This window comes from Erithacus rubecula (assembly GCF_903797595.1).
Source record: "Erithacus rubecula genome assembly, chromosome: 4".
Classification (NCBI taxonomy): Eukaryota; Metazoa; Chordata; class Aves; order Passeriformes; family Muscicapidae; genus Erithacus; species Erithacus rubecula.
Window position 1 is genome coordinate 32,317,151 of NC_136686.1, and position 20,193 is coordinate 32,337,343.

Genomic DNA, 20,193 nt, shown 5'->3' on the forward strand with positions numbered 1-20,193 from the left:
GACCAAAAGGAATGCACATCCATAATGACCAGAATTAAAGAACTCTGCTTCAAGATGCAAGATAAGTTTCTAAAGGGGTACTAGCTAAGTTGTGAATAAAAATTCTCTTCCAGAAATACTCTATTTCTATGGATTTTTTTCGTCATAGATTTAGATGCTCCTCTAGTAAGCCACCTATTAATAAGCAAGAAACAAAAATTTTAAGAAGGTTTAGTTGAAATCAGCTGGCAAAGACTGCATGATCTTAACAAAGTTTCTTTTTTTTCCTTCTCAGCAGGAGAGAAAGAGGCTGAAGAAAAGCAACTGAAACTAAGCATACTGATCTTTCAGTCACTTGTTTTCCCTTAATTTTTTCCCATTAGAATTGCAGACTCCTGTATATTGAAGCTCAATGGTAGTAAGGCTTTTCTTGTCAATTATTTCTTAAGAATCTCTTAAATGTAATGCAAAAATCTCCAGGGGCTCTGCTGACTACAGACTTCACTGTAGCTCTCAACCTACTAAAACAGTCTGCTTTGGAAAGGGACTGATTCCTGTAGATACCAATAACAATTGACATGCAAATGCAAACCAAAAAAATTAATAAAGCTTCTGAACTCAGCATCGTCACTTCAAACTGAACAAAGCAAAAAAACTTCCCCTACCCCCACACCTCTGTAAGCATCAAACTGATCTAGGAATTGCAACCCAAATCAGGTGTCTCAAAATTAAGTGCTTGTTCCTGTTGTACTGCAGAAATGCACCAAATGCAAACAGCATTGAGAATTGCCCAGATTCATGCTTAAAATCCTGTGTTTGCACGGAAGGCACAGTCCTCAACACACCCTGCTGTAAGATCTGAGGGGTCTGAGTGTATTTGTAAGAGGAATTGTTTTAATTGGTCTTTCCTATTCACAGTTACAGCCTCACAAAACTGTTCAAATGTTTGAGACTCCTTATTGAATGATTTCTATTATTCTCAATAGCTGCCTTTTGTCTGACCACAACAGCTTCTGTAGCTAGGAGCAGTTGCAGTTATTGGGAACCACCCTGTATTCCATCACCTTAACCACCAAGCTAAATCTACAAACATCTACACATTCTGCAAGCGTGTAATGTAGGCAGTAAGGCACGAAGGCAAAAAAATACACAGAAAAGGCAAGTACTGTTCTGAAGTGCCGATTCTGGGAAGACTACATCCTACAATTCTGCCAGCTCAGGACACAATTTGGGTTTTCTTTACTTCCTCATTATTTCACCCATCCTGTTCTACTGCAATTATCACGTTAACTACAGTAACTGATGTTTCTGTCCAGTAAGCAACAAATCTGGGAATACTCCTACTTTACATTGCATTTGAAAACAGTTCTAATGTTTAATTATTATTTGTCAATCAACAGGTGGGTTCAAAATATTCTGGCTACATCCAGATCTGCACTGAGCCCAAGAAGGTTTTAAATAACAAAAGCCATCAGGGTATATCATGTCAAAGACACCGAACGTTTTTACAGCATTTCCTCAGTTACTTTCCAGTAACATGAGGGTGGAATCTAGTAAGTTCATTAACACTAAGCAAAGGGCATGTGTTACTTCACGTATTAACTGGGTTATCCATTACTACCAAATGCTTAATGACCAAAATTACCAGCAAAGTACACTGTGTAAAATTTGAACAAAGTTCTCTTTTATTTGCTTCCTCTAATTTATTTTTTAAAAAAAAAACACTCCAAAGACACCACCTCTTAATTTCCATGAGGAACTAAACGTACTGCAGAATTATTTCTAATATTTGCTAGCCAGTGCAGAAAAACAAAAAGTCCCAATGTGTACAAGACTGTAATGACAACAGCCAGATACATTTTCCATAAGGTTATTGAAATTTGTCTCCTCCATTTGTGTTTAACTGTATGCACGTAAGGCCACAAAGAAATATAAAATATGAGCCATCTTGTAGGCTTACGAAGTTGACCTGCTAACCACCATCACTGCACTAATGCACTGCAATGTGGAGTACATTCACACGATTATTTGCAGAATTGTCTGCCGCTTACATGTTCAGCTATCACAAAATATCACAACGCAATGCCCGTGAGGAAGGGGTAAAGAATAATGTGTACCACCACAGAAATTTTTTCATTTAACCTCACAGAAAGGAGCATTACATCACACTCTTACAATGCAGGAGGAGGGGCCTGTTCTCAGAAAGCAAGCTCCAGCTATTTCCCTTTAATTTTCTGCTTGGTTCTGGAGGGAGTTGCAAAAAATAACTCGGATTTAATTTTTTAGCAACACAGAAGGCTGGAGGGGAGGGGGAATGAAAAAGCGAGAGAGTAAATGCAGGCAAAGGGCTGCGCTAAGGTGGAGATGAAAGCTTGCTTCCCGTGGAAGACAAAACCCCGGCAGCGGCCAGCATCCCGCACATTCCTGAGTACCTGGCGCACGCCGGATGGGCCGCCAGCCCGGCCGAGCCCCGCGGCGGCGGCGGCAGCGCCGGGCCCGGCCCGAGCCGCGGCCCCGCCGGGGAGGCTCCGGCCCCGCTCCCGCGGAAGACACGGCCCCAGCCGGCCCCGCTCCGACCCAGCGGCAGAAAGAATGCCAGCCCGGTTTTATACATGCAAATTTTTGCAGCAGATTTAAGAGCTCCGAGTGCTGTGGGGAAGAAATCTGTCTTAAAAAAGGCTCTATTTAAATAAAACAAGATTTTCAGCACTATCTTGTACTTCACCGGCTCGAAAAATACAAACGATCTTCTGTAATTTGCCTAGATGTTTTAAATTACAAATATCTTCCAAATCCGCACCACACTTGTACGGAGAGCTCCTTCCAAAAATCCCCAAAAATCCACTAAAAGTGCCGTACACGTACAAGCAGACAACATCTGAAGCAAGTCTTTGTGCTAGAAAAGACACCTCTGCAAAACCACGGATGGAAACGGTCAGTTCAGGCTATTAAAAAAAAAAAAAAAAATAAGAAAAATCAACTGATATGTAAAAACAATAAAACATAAACGTACCACTAACCTCATAAAGTGCAGCAGTGCTTAAATCCAGCGAGTTGAGGCATACAAGGTAGAAATGGAAATGAAAAAAAAAATCCAAAAATGGTTTTGTGTTTTTGCTTTTTCGTTTAGTTTTTTTTTTTCCTTTTTTGTTAATTTTTTGCTTTTTTGCTCTCTCTCTTTTTTTTATTTCAAACGTTCAGAACCCAGCAGACGCTCCGTCGGCCATTTTGGCTGCGCTCCCTCGCTCTCTCCGCTCGCTCCCTCCCTCTCGCTCCCTCTTGCTCTCTCTAAAGGAAGCAGCTTTTTTGTGACCTTCAAATACGGGCGGCTCACGTGACCCCGCGCGCGCTGTCACTCACCGCCTTAAAGGGACAGCGCCCTGCCCGCACCGGGACGGCCTCCCGCGCCGAGCCCCGCGCCCCGCCGGGATTCTGCTCCCCGCCCTGTTGGGCAGGGGCGAGGCACAGGGAGGGTACAGAGTGGGGGATTCTGAGAGTACGGGGGGGCGGCCCAGATGGAGCTTCTCTCTTTAAAACCGGCTGAAAAGCCAGCAGCCAATTATGCTAATTCCACATGAGGGCTGCAGAGCCGACAAGCGGCGAACGGTGAATGCTAAGTCCCTCCAGCCACACGCGCTGTTCTGCGGCGCGCCGGGAACGCCGACCCCAGCGCTCGCCTGGAGGGGAACCCCCATTTTAAACACAACGCCCCGACTCAAGGACAAGAGGTTCATGCTCAGACCAGAGTTAATGCGGACTGAAACCAGACTGCCCACACCACACGCACGCATAAACCCGAGATCAAGGTCCAGACATGGGAACACCCGCAGGACAGCAGAGCAAACTCGGTCTCTCCTGCTGCCTCGCCTGCTTTAAGTCTCAGGCTGCAACTCAGCCATTAGGCAGACACTCCACAGCCTCTTCCCAACAATTTCCATGGATAACCGCTCTAACAGCGGCTGAAACAGAGAATCCCAGCATCCTGTAACATAAAAAAATAAAAAAAAAATCTGCAGGATGTTTCCAGATGTTACCTTGAACGTGCAGTATGATCCTGCTGTGAGGAGAACTGCTCCTGAGTCAGCCCAATACAGGTAGGAAATCCTGGAGCTGACTGTGTAATGGAACCATGCCTGGCCAGGGAACTGACAGCTCGCTAAAATATACATGTCTTTAATTCTGTACAGTTATGCAACGTAACTATGTAGAAAGTAAAAAAGCCAAAACACACCTGAACACGAGGAGAATTTTTGACATGTACACCTTCGTATAGACTTTGTGCCTGGCTGTGTGCAAATTGCTTTAAATACTACAGCAAGTATAGTATGAATACTGCCATCTCAGATCGACAGTTACATTGTTGCTGTGCTTATACGAACTTCTACTTAATCATTCTGCATAAAATTAGCCAAAGATTAAGTGCTGCTAAATCCTTTAGACGCAAAACCACTGACCAAGTGTGCGGCTAAGTCTGGCAAGCAGGTCCACTCTGAACCTCGTGATTATACGTGAGGGTCTCCCTTGCCTTCTGCACTTTTTCTTTTTTCTATTTTTTTTTTTTTTTTTTTGGTATTACCAGTCTTTGCACAAATCTTTTCAAATTGATTATGACCTGATTTTCCTTGCTATGCTTCATGCAGGTAGTAAGCAACAGAGGGAACTTCATCATCAAACTCTGTTAAGTTGTGCCTGCACAGATTTATATGAAAACCTGCTTTTGCCAGTAAATACAGAACCACAGAATATTCTAAGTTGGAAGGGACCCACAAGGATCATGAAAGTCCAACTCCTGGCCTTGCAGAAGCCACTCCAGGAATCACACCATGTGCAGTGGAGTGTTACCCAAACACATCTTGAACTATGTCACAGACACGGTGCTTTTGCCAATAGCTTTGACAGGAATTCTTTAAGCATCTAAATAACTCATTCATGACAATACCATGGAATGAAACTAACTTGGAGATCCATGGGAGGGCACTCCAAAGGAATTAATTTCAGGGAGCAGAAGCTGCATATCTTACGAATGAGAATAAAAATAATTATTATGAATTTCATAGAACATAAGCCACTGGGGCCTTACCAGGAGGCCATGAAATGCTAGTGTAGCTCTGGTTCTGACATGTTTTGCTCCCACCTTCATGATAAGGTTCAGAAACTCAAACAGGGATTCTGCCACTGACAGGGTTTCTTCAACATGACTACAGCCTGCACTGTAACCATCTGTCTCTGCAGGCTCAAGAAACTCTGGCAATAGCTAAAGTGAGTTGCATTTTTGGGTACTTAATGAAATAGAAGCAGCTGGATGTAACTGCTCAGGTTGCTCTGTCTAAACCAGAGCAGAGAATTGCCCTGCTGAATGTAGCAGATTGGAGTGTTTTGTGGCTGGCCTAATCCAAACACAGCAATTTAGGAAATGTGGTGAAAACTCAGGGAACATCTTATTTGTGGCAAGACCCAAAGAGATCACCACAATTGCTCTAAATCCCTAATGACAAAATCCAAACCAACTGCTAGACATCCGATTCACACAGTTTCATAAAAGCAAATGCATATGTATATCTATGAAACAGCTACCCCCTCCTGAAAAAACACATTAAATACTGCAGCTACATGTTCTATGCATGTTCACACCAAGTATGACAGCATGCATTAAGCTACAGACAATTTTATTCCCTCTAAAAAGCCAAATTGTTTTACTGAGACCTATAAATCCTCTTAACTTCACGAAGGTTTGGCAACACTCCATTCTGAAGTCCTGGAAGCCTACCTCAAGGAGTTAATACTGTGATGACTTTCAGAAACAAGCACTCACTTGAGTGGCTATGCATCCAAGTGGAAATAACTGCTACAAAATTTCACCTCATCAATGCTCTATTGACAAAGCTTTTTTAACCAGAAAGTAAGCAAATTATCAGTGAACCAAAGATATTTAGAGAGTCCAGTTTGGGTAATTCTTAAATAACTGTAGCTTTAATTGAAATTTTTCCACTGAACTACCACTTGAAAGGTATTAGTTCTTTACATATTCTTGTCAGCATATTTAGATGGCTAACAAAGTTTTTGGGCTTGTCTGATTTGGGAGGTTTGTTGACTTTTGTTTGCAATGCAGCATAATAGTTCAAAAAACAATGGAGCAGACCATAAAAATAAACAGCATATCCAAAACCTGCACATTATTTTCAGAGGCCAATTGCCTTCAAAAAACCTAACCATTAATTATTCTGATGCCAACAGGCTGTTAATAGCCAGTGTTAATAGGTTATAGCCTTGTTATGTGCTACTAAGCTATCTGATTACAAACACTTCATTTCTAAGCTCCTTCCATCTGAGGATCATAAAGCAGTTCAAAATCTTTAATGAAGCCTCACAGTGCTCCTATGAGGACAGTATCCAGTATCAGCAGACACATCCATGTACATTAAGAGAGATGCTTACAATTGTGGATTCCCTGTGCTAGTACCTCAACTGAGACAGGACAGGAATAGATTTTTTAATTCATATTAAGGCTGTATTGTGGTTCTAGTAAGAGCTCATTCTTTTTGATGACCTATCAACAAGAATCAAGCAATTAGGCTTCAATATTATGTTCACAGGCATGCTCCAGTGTCCACTGGAACTGAGGCATCCATCCACACCCTCTTAGCTATCATCTCAACATGGAGACCTGGTCTGTCTGACCTATAGATCTTTACTCAAAAGGATCTGAGTTCATCCTAGTCCATATGCAAAACTCCTTCTTTCATGAGCTGGCATTTTGTTTGGGCTCAAAGTCCTACAGTTTGATGTCATATCTTACTTTGAAGGCTGCACCCTCATAGTCCCAACACTAGACCTCACCCACTGGGCTTTCTATACTGCCTATACACCCATGGCAATAAACCTAAGACTTATTTTTTCCTTTTCCCCCAGAAAGTTCTTCATAGCTGATACTATGACAGTGGAAAAGTCAAATAATCTCCTATTAACACAGCTCCTCAGAAGAAACCTCAAACATTAACAAGTTTCTCATAGCATGACTGCCTTGTCACCAACTGTCCTTTTACTGCTGAAGTTTGCCACCAGAAATATCAGAGGAAAAAAGGCAGATTTTACTGCCAACGTGAACTGAAGCTGACATGCTGCTGCAGCTCATCAGTTAGATTTCTCCAAATCTCTGTCTTCCAACCCCAGAACTGAGGTGCAGTAAGACGTGCAAGATAATTGGAGGCAGATTACTCACCAGTTTCAGGCTAAAAGCATAACTGAGGGTAGGGACGTGTATGCAAGGACTATGTTGCATAGTTTCACAATTTTTAATAATAAAAAGCAAGCAGAGAACTCCATAAATTAAGGAACAGAAATAAAATCTTAACTATTCATTGACTGCTCTTAAAAGTGCCATATGGTTTATTTCAAAGGAACAATTAAAAACAGTCTCAGTCCTGGATAACGGATGGTTAGATCACTTTTAAATTATTTTCTCTAAATAGACAGAGATGCTGAAGCCCAACACTTCTGAAAATTGAAGATGATAGCTAATTCTGGCTGTACCAACATACTTGTTTTTGAAAGTCTTCACAGCAATTTCACCCAAGCCATTGTGCAAGAGTGATGACCTCTCTTTCTGCACGAGTGCAAAACTTTCAAGTGATCAAACACTTTTCAAAGGACAAAACACTCACTCTAAGGAAAACTAGTTTTTTTCTGGGGGTCCTCCCCTTCCACACTTAATAAATAGCAAGATATTTTATGCTGCAGAACTGTGAAAACAGAGCTGGCAGTCGTTTTTAATGATAGTATTCAAAAGTATAATGTAAATTGTTCCTTCAGAGAAAAATACCATGACTAAAAGCATCCAACAAAGGAAACGCTTGCTTGATTTCTGAAAAGGTTACAGCAGCTTTTGCATCCCTTACACAAAAGCACCTATCAACACATTTTAGGAATTATTATTATTATTATTCTAAACTTATATTGCAACACTGCTTTGGAGTCATACTAAGCTCAGAGCTCATTCATATTTTGCCAGGGACAAAAGAAAGAATGCAAGGCCTGAAAACTTCAGTTTGAGCATGACATGTGACTTCAAGCCCAAGCCAAGTTCTGACCCTATACATTATGAAGTGTTCAGGAGAAAATAATGAGTCAGAAGGAAAACTTTATACACCAAATTTTGCAAACACTTGTTTTTCCACCTAATTTTCCTCAAGCTGTTGCAATACTTTCCCTCGCTGTTCAACCTACAAATAATCTACAACTAAGCCTCCACTTCTTCAATTCCCGACATGCCCTTTCCAGACTGGAAAAAGAGAAAGCTTTCAATCTGCCTTTTAACAAAATTGTTCTGAACAACAGAACTGAAAGCTCATTTCCTACAAATCTGTCACACATCACTGAACCTCTACTTTCCACAGCAATCCCAGCTTCCTGCACACAGCCAGTTCTCCTTTGATGCCAAGGTTCTAACCATATATTGAGCTGTGTGCAGAGCTCTTCTCATAAATTGTTTTCACCTCTTTCAGTGCCTGGGCAAAAACTAGCATATATGGCAGCTAACCCCAAAACACACACATGATTAGCTGCTAGAAGACATAGCCAGAAGAGATCAGTATTTGTCTCTCCCTGAAACCCTTCTGTTAGTGGAGAAATCAACTTCAGTCTCTTCTCTAGTAAGCTACAGAAGTTTAATATATGGGTAATTATTTACAGTTTCTTACTTCTCTGCCTCGCTTGACCAGAACCAGACAAGATACTCCAAACTTACCTGGGAAAGATAAAGACATGAAAAGCCATTGCATGAGTCTTAACTACTCTAGGAACTGAAACAATTGACCTTCAGCATCATCTCCCACCAATGAAGTTCACATCTCAATGTTGATTGAGTCTTTATATCCATATCCTAGGACATTAAATAGGCACTTTCCAGTAACAAGACTTGCAACAAAACTTGTGCAAATTAATGTTTTTAGAATTTCTTTAACCTGCTCATTATCAACCCAGAAGCATCTTGATTTTGAAGTTCTATTCTAACAGGTGCCCCTTGTCAGTTCCTAAAATCCTATAAACTGCCAAAATATCAATGAAATGGGAGAGGGTTATCTGTTTAATGCAATTATATGAATGAGAGTGAAAAGAGAATCATAGAATGGCTTTGTTTGAAAAGGCCCTTTAAAGATCATCTGGTTCCAGCCCCTCTGCTGTGGGCATTGACACTTTTCATGAGACCAGATTGCTCAAAGCCCCATGCAACCTGACCTCAAACACTTCCATGCATCTTTCAAATAAACAGAAGTTCAGGGAAATGGTATAGTATATAATCCCACCCCTATATACAGCAACTGTTGCTTTTTAATTGTTATTTATAGCATGCAAATTACCATGCCAGTTACATGTCTGATCCAGCTGATTTTCCATCAACCATAGCTGCTACTACAAATTTTGAAAGGAATAATAATTTCATTCATTAAAGCTTTCCTTCACCTTGTTTAAGCCTTAGAGCTTTAAATATTTTAAAACAGCAGCAAGCTTTTTCATTTGACCAGGTTAGAGTATCCAAGAAAAAACTTCTTTCATGTCTACAAACACTTTACATACAGGACCCCTTCTTTATATGGCTACCTTTAGACATGTTCCTACTCTACTAAAACCAGATTTCTTAAAAATACTTTTAGGATATTTTGGAAAAGACAAAGAATTTTGGATTGAAAGTCTTATTCTAGTTCAATATTTTTTGTTTTTCTCTACCTAAAAGGAAGCTATGCTGCACTTAGTGGTTTTTATTGTTTTGTTTCAGGTTTTTAAAAAAATTGTTTTTGGTGAGATGGCTCATTATCTCTACAAAGTTTTCTAACTTGTCTTTAGTTTTAGCATGGGGAGTTCAATCACTGGGCCGGAAACCTCTTGAACAAAGGAATTTCTGGCATCTTGGTTGAAGCTGGCACCAACCCATTTTCCTTTGTTCTCATTAAAGGAACCATAATATGCTAAGTTAAATAATAATAATAAAAACAAGCCAGCCCAAAACAAAACACCCAAAGTAAAAGCTGAATAAGAAAAGAATGTATTTTGAGTGGATTACTGTAAAAGAGCATTTCCCTAATTTGACTAATTTTTTTAAACAAAAAAGCACGATTTATTGCTGCAAAAATATGTAAACTGATCTTTCCAAGTGACTTGAACATCTTCCCTGAGTAACTTGCCTTCATGTACAGTCCTTCAGTTTGAAATGTCAGGAAACAAACAGCTGGTTATCCAGGCAGAAAATTCTACAAGCTGTAGCTGTCACAAATATTCAAATGCATGCAGTAACCTAAAAAATAGTATAACTCCCAAATATGAACAACTTTGACTTAGGGCAAAGAGTCCAGCAAATTCAGTGTATTTAGGTAGGAGTAAAAGAAATCATACCATCTCTCCAGATCACAGCATGCCAGAGAAACAATGCAGCTTAAGATCTCCAAACTATCTCTGTAAACAAGTTTTTAATTCATACCATGTTTACCACATAGTACAATATTTTTAGTCTTACAAAGTAAGCAATATCTTCCTGCATGGAAATAAAGAGCTTGCTTTTTTTCCTTCCCTCCCTTTCTTCAACCAATAATGATTACTTCATCAAGGCTACTACCTGCATCTTAGAAACATGACCATTTACCTTTCTCTACTTTAACCTCTAGTATATCCAAGTCATAGCACATAGTCATCAAAATTCCTATTTTTTCATCACAAACAAAAAGACATCAAACTCATTTATGTAACATAAAAGCAGTAGTGGTTTTTTCTCCTTTCCCTCCATCTCCATGAAGATTCAACCATTCAACCACTGTGGGCGTACACACAAAAATTACCAAAAAATCGATGATTTTTTTTGAGAGAATGAAGCAGAGAAAAAAAGCAGTGAGCATCTTAAATTTGATGCAAAAAGGGGAAAAATGTTTAGAACTGTAATTTATACACATTTTATGATGCCACTGACTTGTGCTAGCAGTCTGAAGATTAAATCCCTAGCAAATCTAAATTAGTGGCACTAACTTGGTGTAGGGACCACAGAAATTTATCTAAACTGCATTTTTACATTAAAAATATAGACAAAACATTAATTTAGACAGGACTCAAAATTATTAAAAGCCCTTATGGAATTGTGTTAGGTTAGATAAGACCTTCAAGATCATCAAGTCCAACCATCAACACAGCACTGTCATGTCTACCACTACACCTTAGATGATTTTGCTTGCTATTGTGCAATTTTGTTATCTGACTCTCGTGGTAGGTGTCATCCAAAAGTTGCCATTTAAATAGCAATGCAATCCTGAAAAGAGAGCGATGTTCAGCCATCCATATAAATGATACATCAGAGGGCAGTTACCTGGGCTACTCCTGAGGAAGCTGGCAACTTTGGGAGAGAGAGAAAAGGAACAGCCTCTAATCAAACAGACCTAAAAACTCCCAGCTTCTTGGTCAAGGACCTCCAGATGTCAATAGAGTGTCCAGCAGATAGTTTTTCCTGGAATTCTTGGAAAGGGACTAGAGGACAGAAGTAGGTGGAGGAATGGGTGGTGGTGTCTGAAATACATAGGCTTCAGGACTTCAGGAATTGGATCAATATGCAAATACTCTCCCCTTCAAAGTACAGTAAGCTCTGTAAGACAGCAGCAAATCAGGACAGCCTCCATACCAATAGCAATGGGAATTACTACTAACTGGAATAGCTAGAGATAGCAATCAAAGTAGCAAGGATATGTGGCACTATGGCTATTTTGCAGTATCATATTTATAAATCAAGCAATCTGGAATGGAAAATATATTTTCTCTGGTTTTGTGAAGACAAGTATGAAGTAGTCTCCTCATAAGATGAGGCTGCAAATTCAGAAGCAGGCTCTATGCACTTCCTGCACAGGACAAATGCAGATCTTGGGGGTGGGGAGAGCCCAAACAAACTGGCCTGTTCTCACCACAAGACATCTGGAAGAGAGCCCCATAAAATCCTCAAAAAAGAAGTGCCAAAGCATTTACACTTAGAATGTACACTGTCCAAAATAGTTTGCTCTCTCAATATTTAGCAGTGGTGTAGACTAAACACACTGTGATAATAAGTGGGAACTTCACTTCCAAAGTAGACCTTTTTCTGTGTGACTTCCTTTTTTTCCCTTAACGGTTGGTCATCTGGCTTCCGTTTCTTTCCACATATTAAGGAAATACTTGTAAAACAGCAGTACACTTAGTTGAGGTGTATGAAAACCCTGCATTTGTTCATGGTTTGAAAGGAAAAAAAAAAAGATAGAATCACTGAGGACATGAAATGTGGAGCCTCACAAATCATAAAATGAGAATTGAAAACCTTTTCAAGTCTAACTTTCAGAAGTGAATAACTAATTTTAAAATATTTTTTGCTTAGAATACTCAGACAAGAGTCTTCCTGTGGGTAATACTTATACTTTAAGTACAAAAACTTCCAAATATTTAAGTATAACTCTGAACTGGTAAAATATGGAAGCCAATGAAACTTTGGTAATTTTAAATTGCTTGTGTATAAATTCTGCATATTGTTCAAAAGTACTACATTTTAAGGTGTATGTCAGGTTTCGTAACTTTACTGACTTACAAGTCACAGATAAAACACAGATGCCTCTACAGAACCAGATTTTGCTCTCATCTCATACATTTTTACCCACTCAATTGCACAACAAAGGGCAATTTTTTTACTCAATGCCTCAGGATCCCCTTAAACACACAGGTAGACTCACCTCCAAAAGAAAACTTGTCCTGCCACCCACTCCACTGTATGGACTAAAAGCATTTGTAGGGTATGAAGGGGATGAAAATATCCCTTAATCCTTAGCTGGACCAGTTTTAATTTGATTTTACTGTAGTGGTCTCACATTCTTAAATACTCCATCAAATCTCTAAGGATATAAAAGAAAAAAGAACTCTCCTACTCACATGCCAGTATCAGGGCAAGCCCGAGTTATCACTGGGTCTGAAGTACAGTCTGACACACTAAAAGAACTCCAACACCCTGTAACAGGGATGTCTGGCACAGCCAGCACAGACATCCCACATCTCCCTGTGGTGACTTGTTAGGATACTGGGCAGAGGACTTAAACATTTGAATGTAATTCAAGAAATCATTTGCTGTAAATTTCACAGAATTTGGGTTGATACACAAATTTAGGTACCTCAAATCTGAGCTGATAATCTGAATTAGGATTTGAATACTACTTTGAAAACTGCAGCATGGATCTTCTGACAAAAAATAACCTCTATTGAGGTCAGTACTGCCAGTAAATAAAAAAAAAAAATCTAATGGCACTCATGGCAAGTCTCAATATCTTCTGTAATATTGAATGTGCTTAAAACATCACACAAATGGTCTGTTACACAAGCTTATAGCTAACTGTTTACTTTAAATTGGCTAAGAACAACATTTTATCCTACAGGAACAGAAGCTATGCTAGGGACCTTTGTGGAATTTCAAACGTTCAAAAGAACACTGCAGTAATTCTTAATGTCTGTCATTCTCACCAAGCCAGACTACTTCAGGATATACCACTGCAGTTTTTTATAGTTCTCAGCAACACCATGAACGAGTAAGATTGATTCTTTTGTGCCATTATGGCAGTGATGTTTACATGTGCCCCTGACATCAGCAGGCTGCTGAAAACAAAGACTGGCCTGTAAACTGGCTTCTTGATTTCACTTAGTTTTCACACAGCAAAACTAAGCCAGGGGAGGTGCTGTATAAGTGAACACAGTGGTAAGTTTTAATGAAGACTGTGCCACATTCAGATACACATTCAAAGATTAAAGGCAATGATCATGAATTCTTACTGAATATCAGGAAATTTTCTTCCCTGTGAGGGCGATTAATATTGCAATAGCCTGTTCAGAAAAGCTCTAGAATACACTTGAGAAGCCTGATACAACTTAGAAGTTAAATCTAACCTTCAAATCTGCCCCTTACTTTGAGCACGATATTGGACAAGATGACTTTCAGAGTCTGTAATTCCTGTTTCCAGGTTAGGCCAATTTAGCTACTACTTTCTTTTAACTGTAGTGTCACACAAATGCAGGAAGACATTGAACATTACTGCTGAAATGTCAAAGAAAAATAAGATACTATTACCAAATGTTAAACAATTTTGTGATGCTTAGTGGTTCCAAACTCAGCCTAGCATTACTGCAATTTTGGAGGGTGTCATTAAAAACACTTGCCTCAGAATCTGTACATTAAACTATCAATCCAGGGAAAAGCCTATTCAGTAGGTCTAACCAGTGACACTTTCTAAATTACAGAAATGATCTTGTTTTGATACCTTTCTTACAGTATGAATCACTTCCAAATGTACAAATTGTCAAGATAGCTGAAGACTTCTCTCCCATTACTACAAAACAGCAGGTGGGGAATAGCCAGCTGAGGTACTTCAAACACCAGTAGCAGCTTGGCTTATCTTCCTACTAAATGTGAGTATGAACTTGGCTCACTTTTTGTCTGAACAGCTACTGTCAAACAGACCTCTCCATGTGTCAGCTAGGAAAAGCAAAACATTTACATTTATCTTATAAAAATGAGAAGTTTTTCATTATCCAGTCCCTTTCACTCAGATTTCACACATACATTCCTGGTTGTGACAGCAGGTGGTAATTTATTAGCACAGGCAGAGTTGCTAATTAATGCTACTACAGCTAGGAGCAGAACCTCAGTTTAAGGACTTCAGCACAATTCTTTTTCCTGCCCCTGTCCCTGCTCATCAACACAAATTTGACTGTTTTGGAAAGATATTGGATTACATTTGCTTCCTAATCTTTGCTCCAGCAGTAACAAAGCAAAAGCCCTGTTACAACTGATAAGGGCACAATAGGCTGCTATCATGTAAAATGTATTTTGTGGGGAGAGATAATATTTACTCCCTAAGCATGCCATTTCAGGTCAATCTCTTTGCAATGGATGAAAATATGACAGAATAACTCCAACAAAATGTTCATCTATAATTAAGCTTAATGACATCTTTCTCCATTGGCAGGGCAGGAAGGAAACTGGTTCCTTACCAAACATATTAACCACATAAAAAAATAACGTGACCAGGTGAAACACAGTTATACCCCACACCAGAGAGCTAAGAAGTGAAAAGGTTACAGAAGACATAAAACCTGAGAAGTAACAATTTATCAAGGAGTCACTGGTCCTCAGCCAGAGCGGGAGCATGGTCTGAGATGGCCATGATCAGCTCCAGCAGTCCAAGCAGGCTCAGTTTTTAGCATTAATCACTCCACTGCTGCACAACCATGACACCTTTGTGACACATGTACTGCACATAAACTGCAGATCTTTCACTGAGATCATCTCAGTCTCTGCCTGTTCCATTTCTCACTTGTACTAAGGATTTTGAATGGGTAACTTCCTCATAATTAGCTGAAACTGAAATAAATTATATCCATGTTGCATGATCATGTTGAAGATTTCTGAAGACCTTGTATACAGTTTAACCAGGTAATTCCTTCCCATAAATGTGACAGGTATCAGAAGACAACACTTCTCAGGTATCACCTACAGTTCAATTAAAAATCTTAAAATGCTGTAACTTTAGTATGTTGTTTTGTTCAGTACAGCAGAAAAAAAGACTCACAATATTGCAGCAGAGCAGTTTGTTGTTGCTGGGTTTGTCTGCATTTTGTGTGTGTGTGTTTGCTTAATACTAGAAGGCAAAAATGCCAAGTTTTTATCCCCAAGTTTTAAACTGGGGAAATAATCTGTTTCATAAAGTGCCAGAAATCATCTAAGGATGCTGGCTCCTTGTATTCAGTTTTGAAGCTATACTTCATCAAAAGAAATCTCACATGAAACCAGGGCTAGGTAAGAACTACTGCATTGAAAGTCTCTAGAAATATCTTTTTATTTCCGTTCCTTCATTGGCCAGTAAAGATTAATGCAGATAAATACTAAGAAATTTGCAGAGGAGGTCAACACTGGAAAACTGCTCAGGAACTCTGGTGCAAGTTCACTTGCACGTTTCTAACACTGTATCTTCTGAACACTTCCTCAACAATCTCAGGGCAGAGCTACCCAATTCAGGCTGCCTAACAAAAGGCAATTAAATTACAATGGCCAACTTTCTTGAAAAGTAAATTAGAAGCAGTCAAAGAAAAAACATTGCACCTACATAGCTATAGAGGCAGTAAATTCTACTAAGTCTAACAACAGCTGGAAAGGGAAGGAAGCATCTTCAGTGGTGCAACAACTTCTGTAGAGAACATCTGACTCCACTCAAACTTAGAATCTCCCTTTCACTAATAAGCTCCAATTTTATTTCAAACCAACAGGAGGACAACAGCAGACACAGGTGCACCAAATCACAAATCACTGCAGATGGATGGGACCTCTGAGGTCATCAATCCCATCCCTTTGTTCAAAGCATGGTTAACTACAGCTGAAGCAGCACTGGGGTTGTGCCCAGCTGAGTTTTGAGTCACTTAAGGGGCTATGAAGGCACAACTTTTCTGAGTAACCTCTTCCAAAGGTATGACCACATTTAATAGTAAAAAAAGAAAATTCTTTTCCCTTGTGTTTGAGTGGAGTTTCCTGTATTTCAGTTTATGCCAGTGGCTTCTTGCCTGTCCATGAGGCACCACTGTGAAGAATTTGGCTCAGTCTTCCTTAATCTCCTCATCAGGTATCTATACACATGGATAATAATATCCTCACTAATATCCTCCCCCAAGTTTTCTCATTTCAAGGCTAAATAGTCACAGCTTTCTCTGCTTCTCTTCTTTCAGATGCTCCAGAGTTCCTCTCTGTGCCCTTTCAAAAACCCAGCCCAGTATGTTGATACCCAGCTAATCCCCACTGCAAGTAAGTAATAATACAAAGAAGTAATTTCAGATTTTTTTCTTCCTTCTCTTATGACAAGTGGTAAACTCAATCAAAGCAGACAATTTTGTTAGTTAGCTGAAAATTTGATACTGTGGGTAGAAAAAGACTCAAGAGATTGATCTAAATTTCAGAGCAATACCCACAATTGTATTTTGCTGGCATTATGCTGCAAGTTGCATAAAACAGCTACCTTCAACTCCTTGTTGCATAAAATTGCACCTTTAGACTTCAATCAAAATATTATTAAAAATTATACTCCTACAGCAGAATCTGTATATCAAGGTTTCAGATGCCACCTGAACACAAATTTATTAGTTAAAAACAAAAATACCACCTACCACTAATCTCATACTCTCTAACAACCAGAGTTTTTGAGAAGAGAGATAATGTTTTAAGCCACCTGAAAAGCTCCAATTAAGAATCAGAACAACTATAATGTAATTCTAGTTTTCACTTGTACTTAAAATAAGACACCTAACAAACACAAGGCTATGACAAATCCAATACAATATTACTCATGTTACTCACTATAATAATGCATTTCATTAAACTACTAGATATATAAAGAAACAATTCAAGAGAGCAGAAATCTAACTCCTACTTTTTATTTCTGAACTGATTTTTCATCTGGAACTTTCTGAAAGTTTCTACTTCAACAACTTCTGTATCTCTTGGTATCACAGTTAGTTGCTTAGTCTGAATAGATAGAAATAACAATTATTTTGAGAAGTTTGGCTTGTGTCCATGATGGAAAGAATGTGCATGTTCAGCACTATGCTTTGCTGACCTCAACTTGCCTGCCTCAGGAATGGTTTCTCACTGCCACAGATGCAGTGCTCTTACAGTTGCCAGCTTATCTAGGAGGCAAAGTAGATCTTCACCCCAAGTCACATCCCAGCCTTTCTGCAACTAATGTAGTGCAGATCAACAAGAAATTCTCACGAGGAGACATCCAATCAGGCTTACCAAAAAAAAGAGTTCTGTGGTCTAGATTTTCCAAAGACCACCTTTTTGCTTGCTCCAAATGACAGGAAAAGAAAAAAATTAATTATGGTATCAAAATTGAATTACCATTGCATTAATTAATGAAAAGAATACAGAACAACCACCACTGAAGTACTTTCAGGGCAAGGCCCTGTTCTTCCTATCCAAACAAAAACTCAGGGAAAAAGTCCAACCAGTACTGGATTTCAGTTTGAAATCATATGAAAAAGCCTTTGCCTAACAGAAATCAATCATTTTCTTCTCTGATCAAGCTGCTTTCCCTAAAGCTCTATGTACCAGCATTTTATATTGTTCATCCTCAAAAGAGCATTTTGTTTGTAATTTTTGATCCTTTTATTAAAATGCATTCAAAAGAAATACGGCTCAAAGGGGACAAATCTGCCATATGCACACCCAAAGGAAGGCCCTGGTTCTATCATATTTCATATTATTTCCATGAAGACCAGCTGTATAAAAACTTCATGTACAAACTCAACATGTCAGTGTCAAGCTTCCAGAATGATTAGCCCTTAAACAATTTCTGATTAATGTTTTGAAATGGCAATGCATATTTCTATGCTTTTATGTTTAAGGCAAATCAACATCCTGCCTCTTTTTTTCAGCCTCCATCCACTACTATATATATATATATATATATATATATATATATATATATATATATATGTATATGAATATTTAAGGAACCAAAAGGGTGAGCACCAAGCAACCAACCAAAGCTCCCAAACACGTTTAAATGAGAGTGCTTCACACCATTTACTATCCGTCAGGCCCTTTTTAAATAAACGAGTGACTCACTGTTTGTTTTCTTCACCAGGAGGTGGAGTCTTGCCATGCCCCTCCATTACAAAATCCTCATGTTCCATCTGCAAAGGCAAGCATTGCAGGTCAGAAATCGGTGGAGCAAAATGCACATCACCTAATGTGGCCCTTTTCATATGCAACAACTCAAAACAGCCACTTTATCACAGTGGCTGGTCCAGAACAGATCATGTAGTTTCTTAGCAACATATGTACATCTCCAACCCCATTGCTATGGTATCATTTCATAGCACAAATTTCAGAAAAATCTTGCAAGGGAAAAAGCATGGTTTAATGGCGATAGCAGAATACTATCAGTCAAGGTACGTAGGTTTTAAGTTCTGCTCTGTTAAGGGCTTCCCTTGTCATTCTAAGTATTATTTCTACCACTTCTTCCCTACAGGAATATAAAGCAGGAATTTAAAAGAGGTTTATCAGCATCTCTGGAAAAAAAATTAAATTTCAGAAGAAACTTACTAAGCACAGAAAGAAATTGCTACAAAAGCAGAGTACTTCTTGTGAAAAAGAACTCTTCTTTGAAGAAAGACTTTCACCGCACACACAGCTTAGTTAGCAGGGTAAAAAAGAGGCCTAAGGAAACCTCAAATAGATGCTGTTCCAATGACAACATAAGGTAGGCATTTCCTTTGGCTCTCTTATTAGAAGATTCCAAGGGCAGCAAGGAAGTTTTAGGTTTAATTGTTTGGTTTTAAAATATCAGTTTTAGCATAGATTTTCAGTAATTTCTTTGGAGAGAGAGAGAAGAATTACATATTTGCTAATTCATTAATTATGCCCTCTTCATTTAATCACTAATTCAGCCAGAAGTTCTTGCACAGGTAGCAAAACATTCTTCTCTTTATATACAAATTCAACACATGCAATTCGTATTTTATATAAACATCCAGATACAGTTAGCAATGCTCTACTTAATGTGAAGCCAGCAAACAGTTCACACTGCAATAGTCAATAAGCCACACAACAAAGAACTGAATCATAATCACACACAAATCCATGCCACTACATTAAACTGGAAAGAGAAGAGAACCACTATTCAGTCAATTAAGATAACACAGCTTAGTCAGTCTTTGAAGGGGCAGAAACCCCCCAAACCAAAACAAAATCCATTAGCCACTTCCCCTTGTGTCCCTGCCCTCCCCCCAAAGGAGTTAAGTTTACTCATTTGTGCATTAATACTTTTGTCAGGTCAAAAATAATTTCAAAACCCTGAAATCTGCATATAGACATCTAACAAGGATACAAGAAATTATGCTATTTAAATGTCCAGGCACAACCCTAAGCAAAACCATAAATGAACTTAGAACGTGGTAAACTGTAAGGTACTAATGACATCCATAAGACAGTCTATAAAACATGTAAATTCACATTTGTAAACATGTACCCCCATGTCTCCCAGTCCAAATAGTATTTTCATGTAGAAGCAATGTTTGAAAACAGTAAGATTTCTATCTACAGTTATTTAATATCTTGGATTTTTATCCATGTATTCCCACCATATCAGACACACAAATTTATTTGTAGTTCAGTCCCTACCTGATTCACAA

The 20,193-nt window shown here is 38.9% G+C and overlaps 1 protein-coding gene across 13 annotated transcripts in view; it reads right to left on the bottom strand.

Annotated features, from left to right (window-relative positions):
* The window catches only part of TNRC6B (trinucleotide repeat containing adaptor 6B), a 133,236-nt gene that overhangs the window by 79,481 nt on the left and 33,562 nt on the right, over positions 1–20,193 (bottom strand). For 7 of the 13 annotated variants that reach the window (XM_079304665.1, XM_079304662.1, XM_079304658.1 and 4 more), the window contains one exon: positions 18,626–18,693. The exons of 4 other annotated variants lie outside the window; for them this stretch is intronic. In XM_079304665.1, coding sequence (XP_079160791.1) covers positions 18,626–18,693 — 68 coding nt within the window. Of the gene's footprint in view, positions 1–2,992; positions 3,301–18,625; positions 18,694–20,193 lie in introns of those variants that run through there. 2 more of the 13 variants (XM_079304656.1, XM_079304654.1) reach the window with 2 other exon arrangements.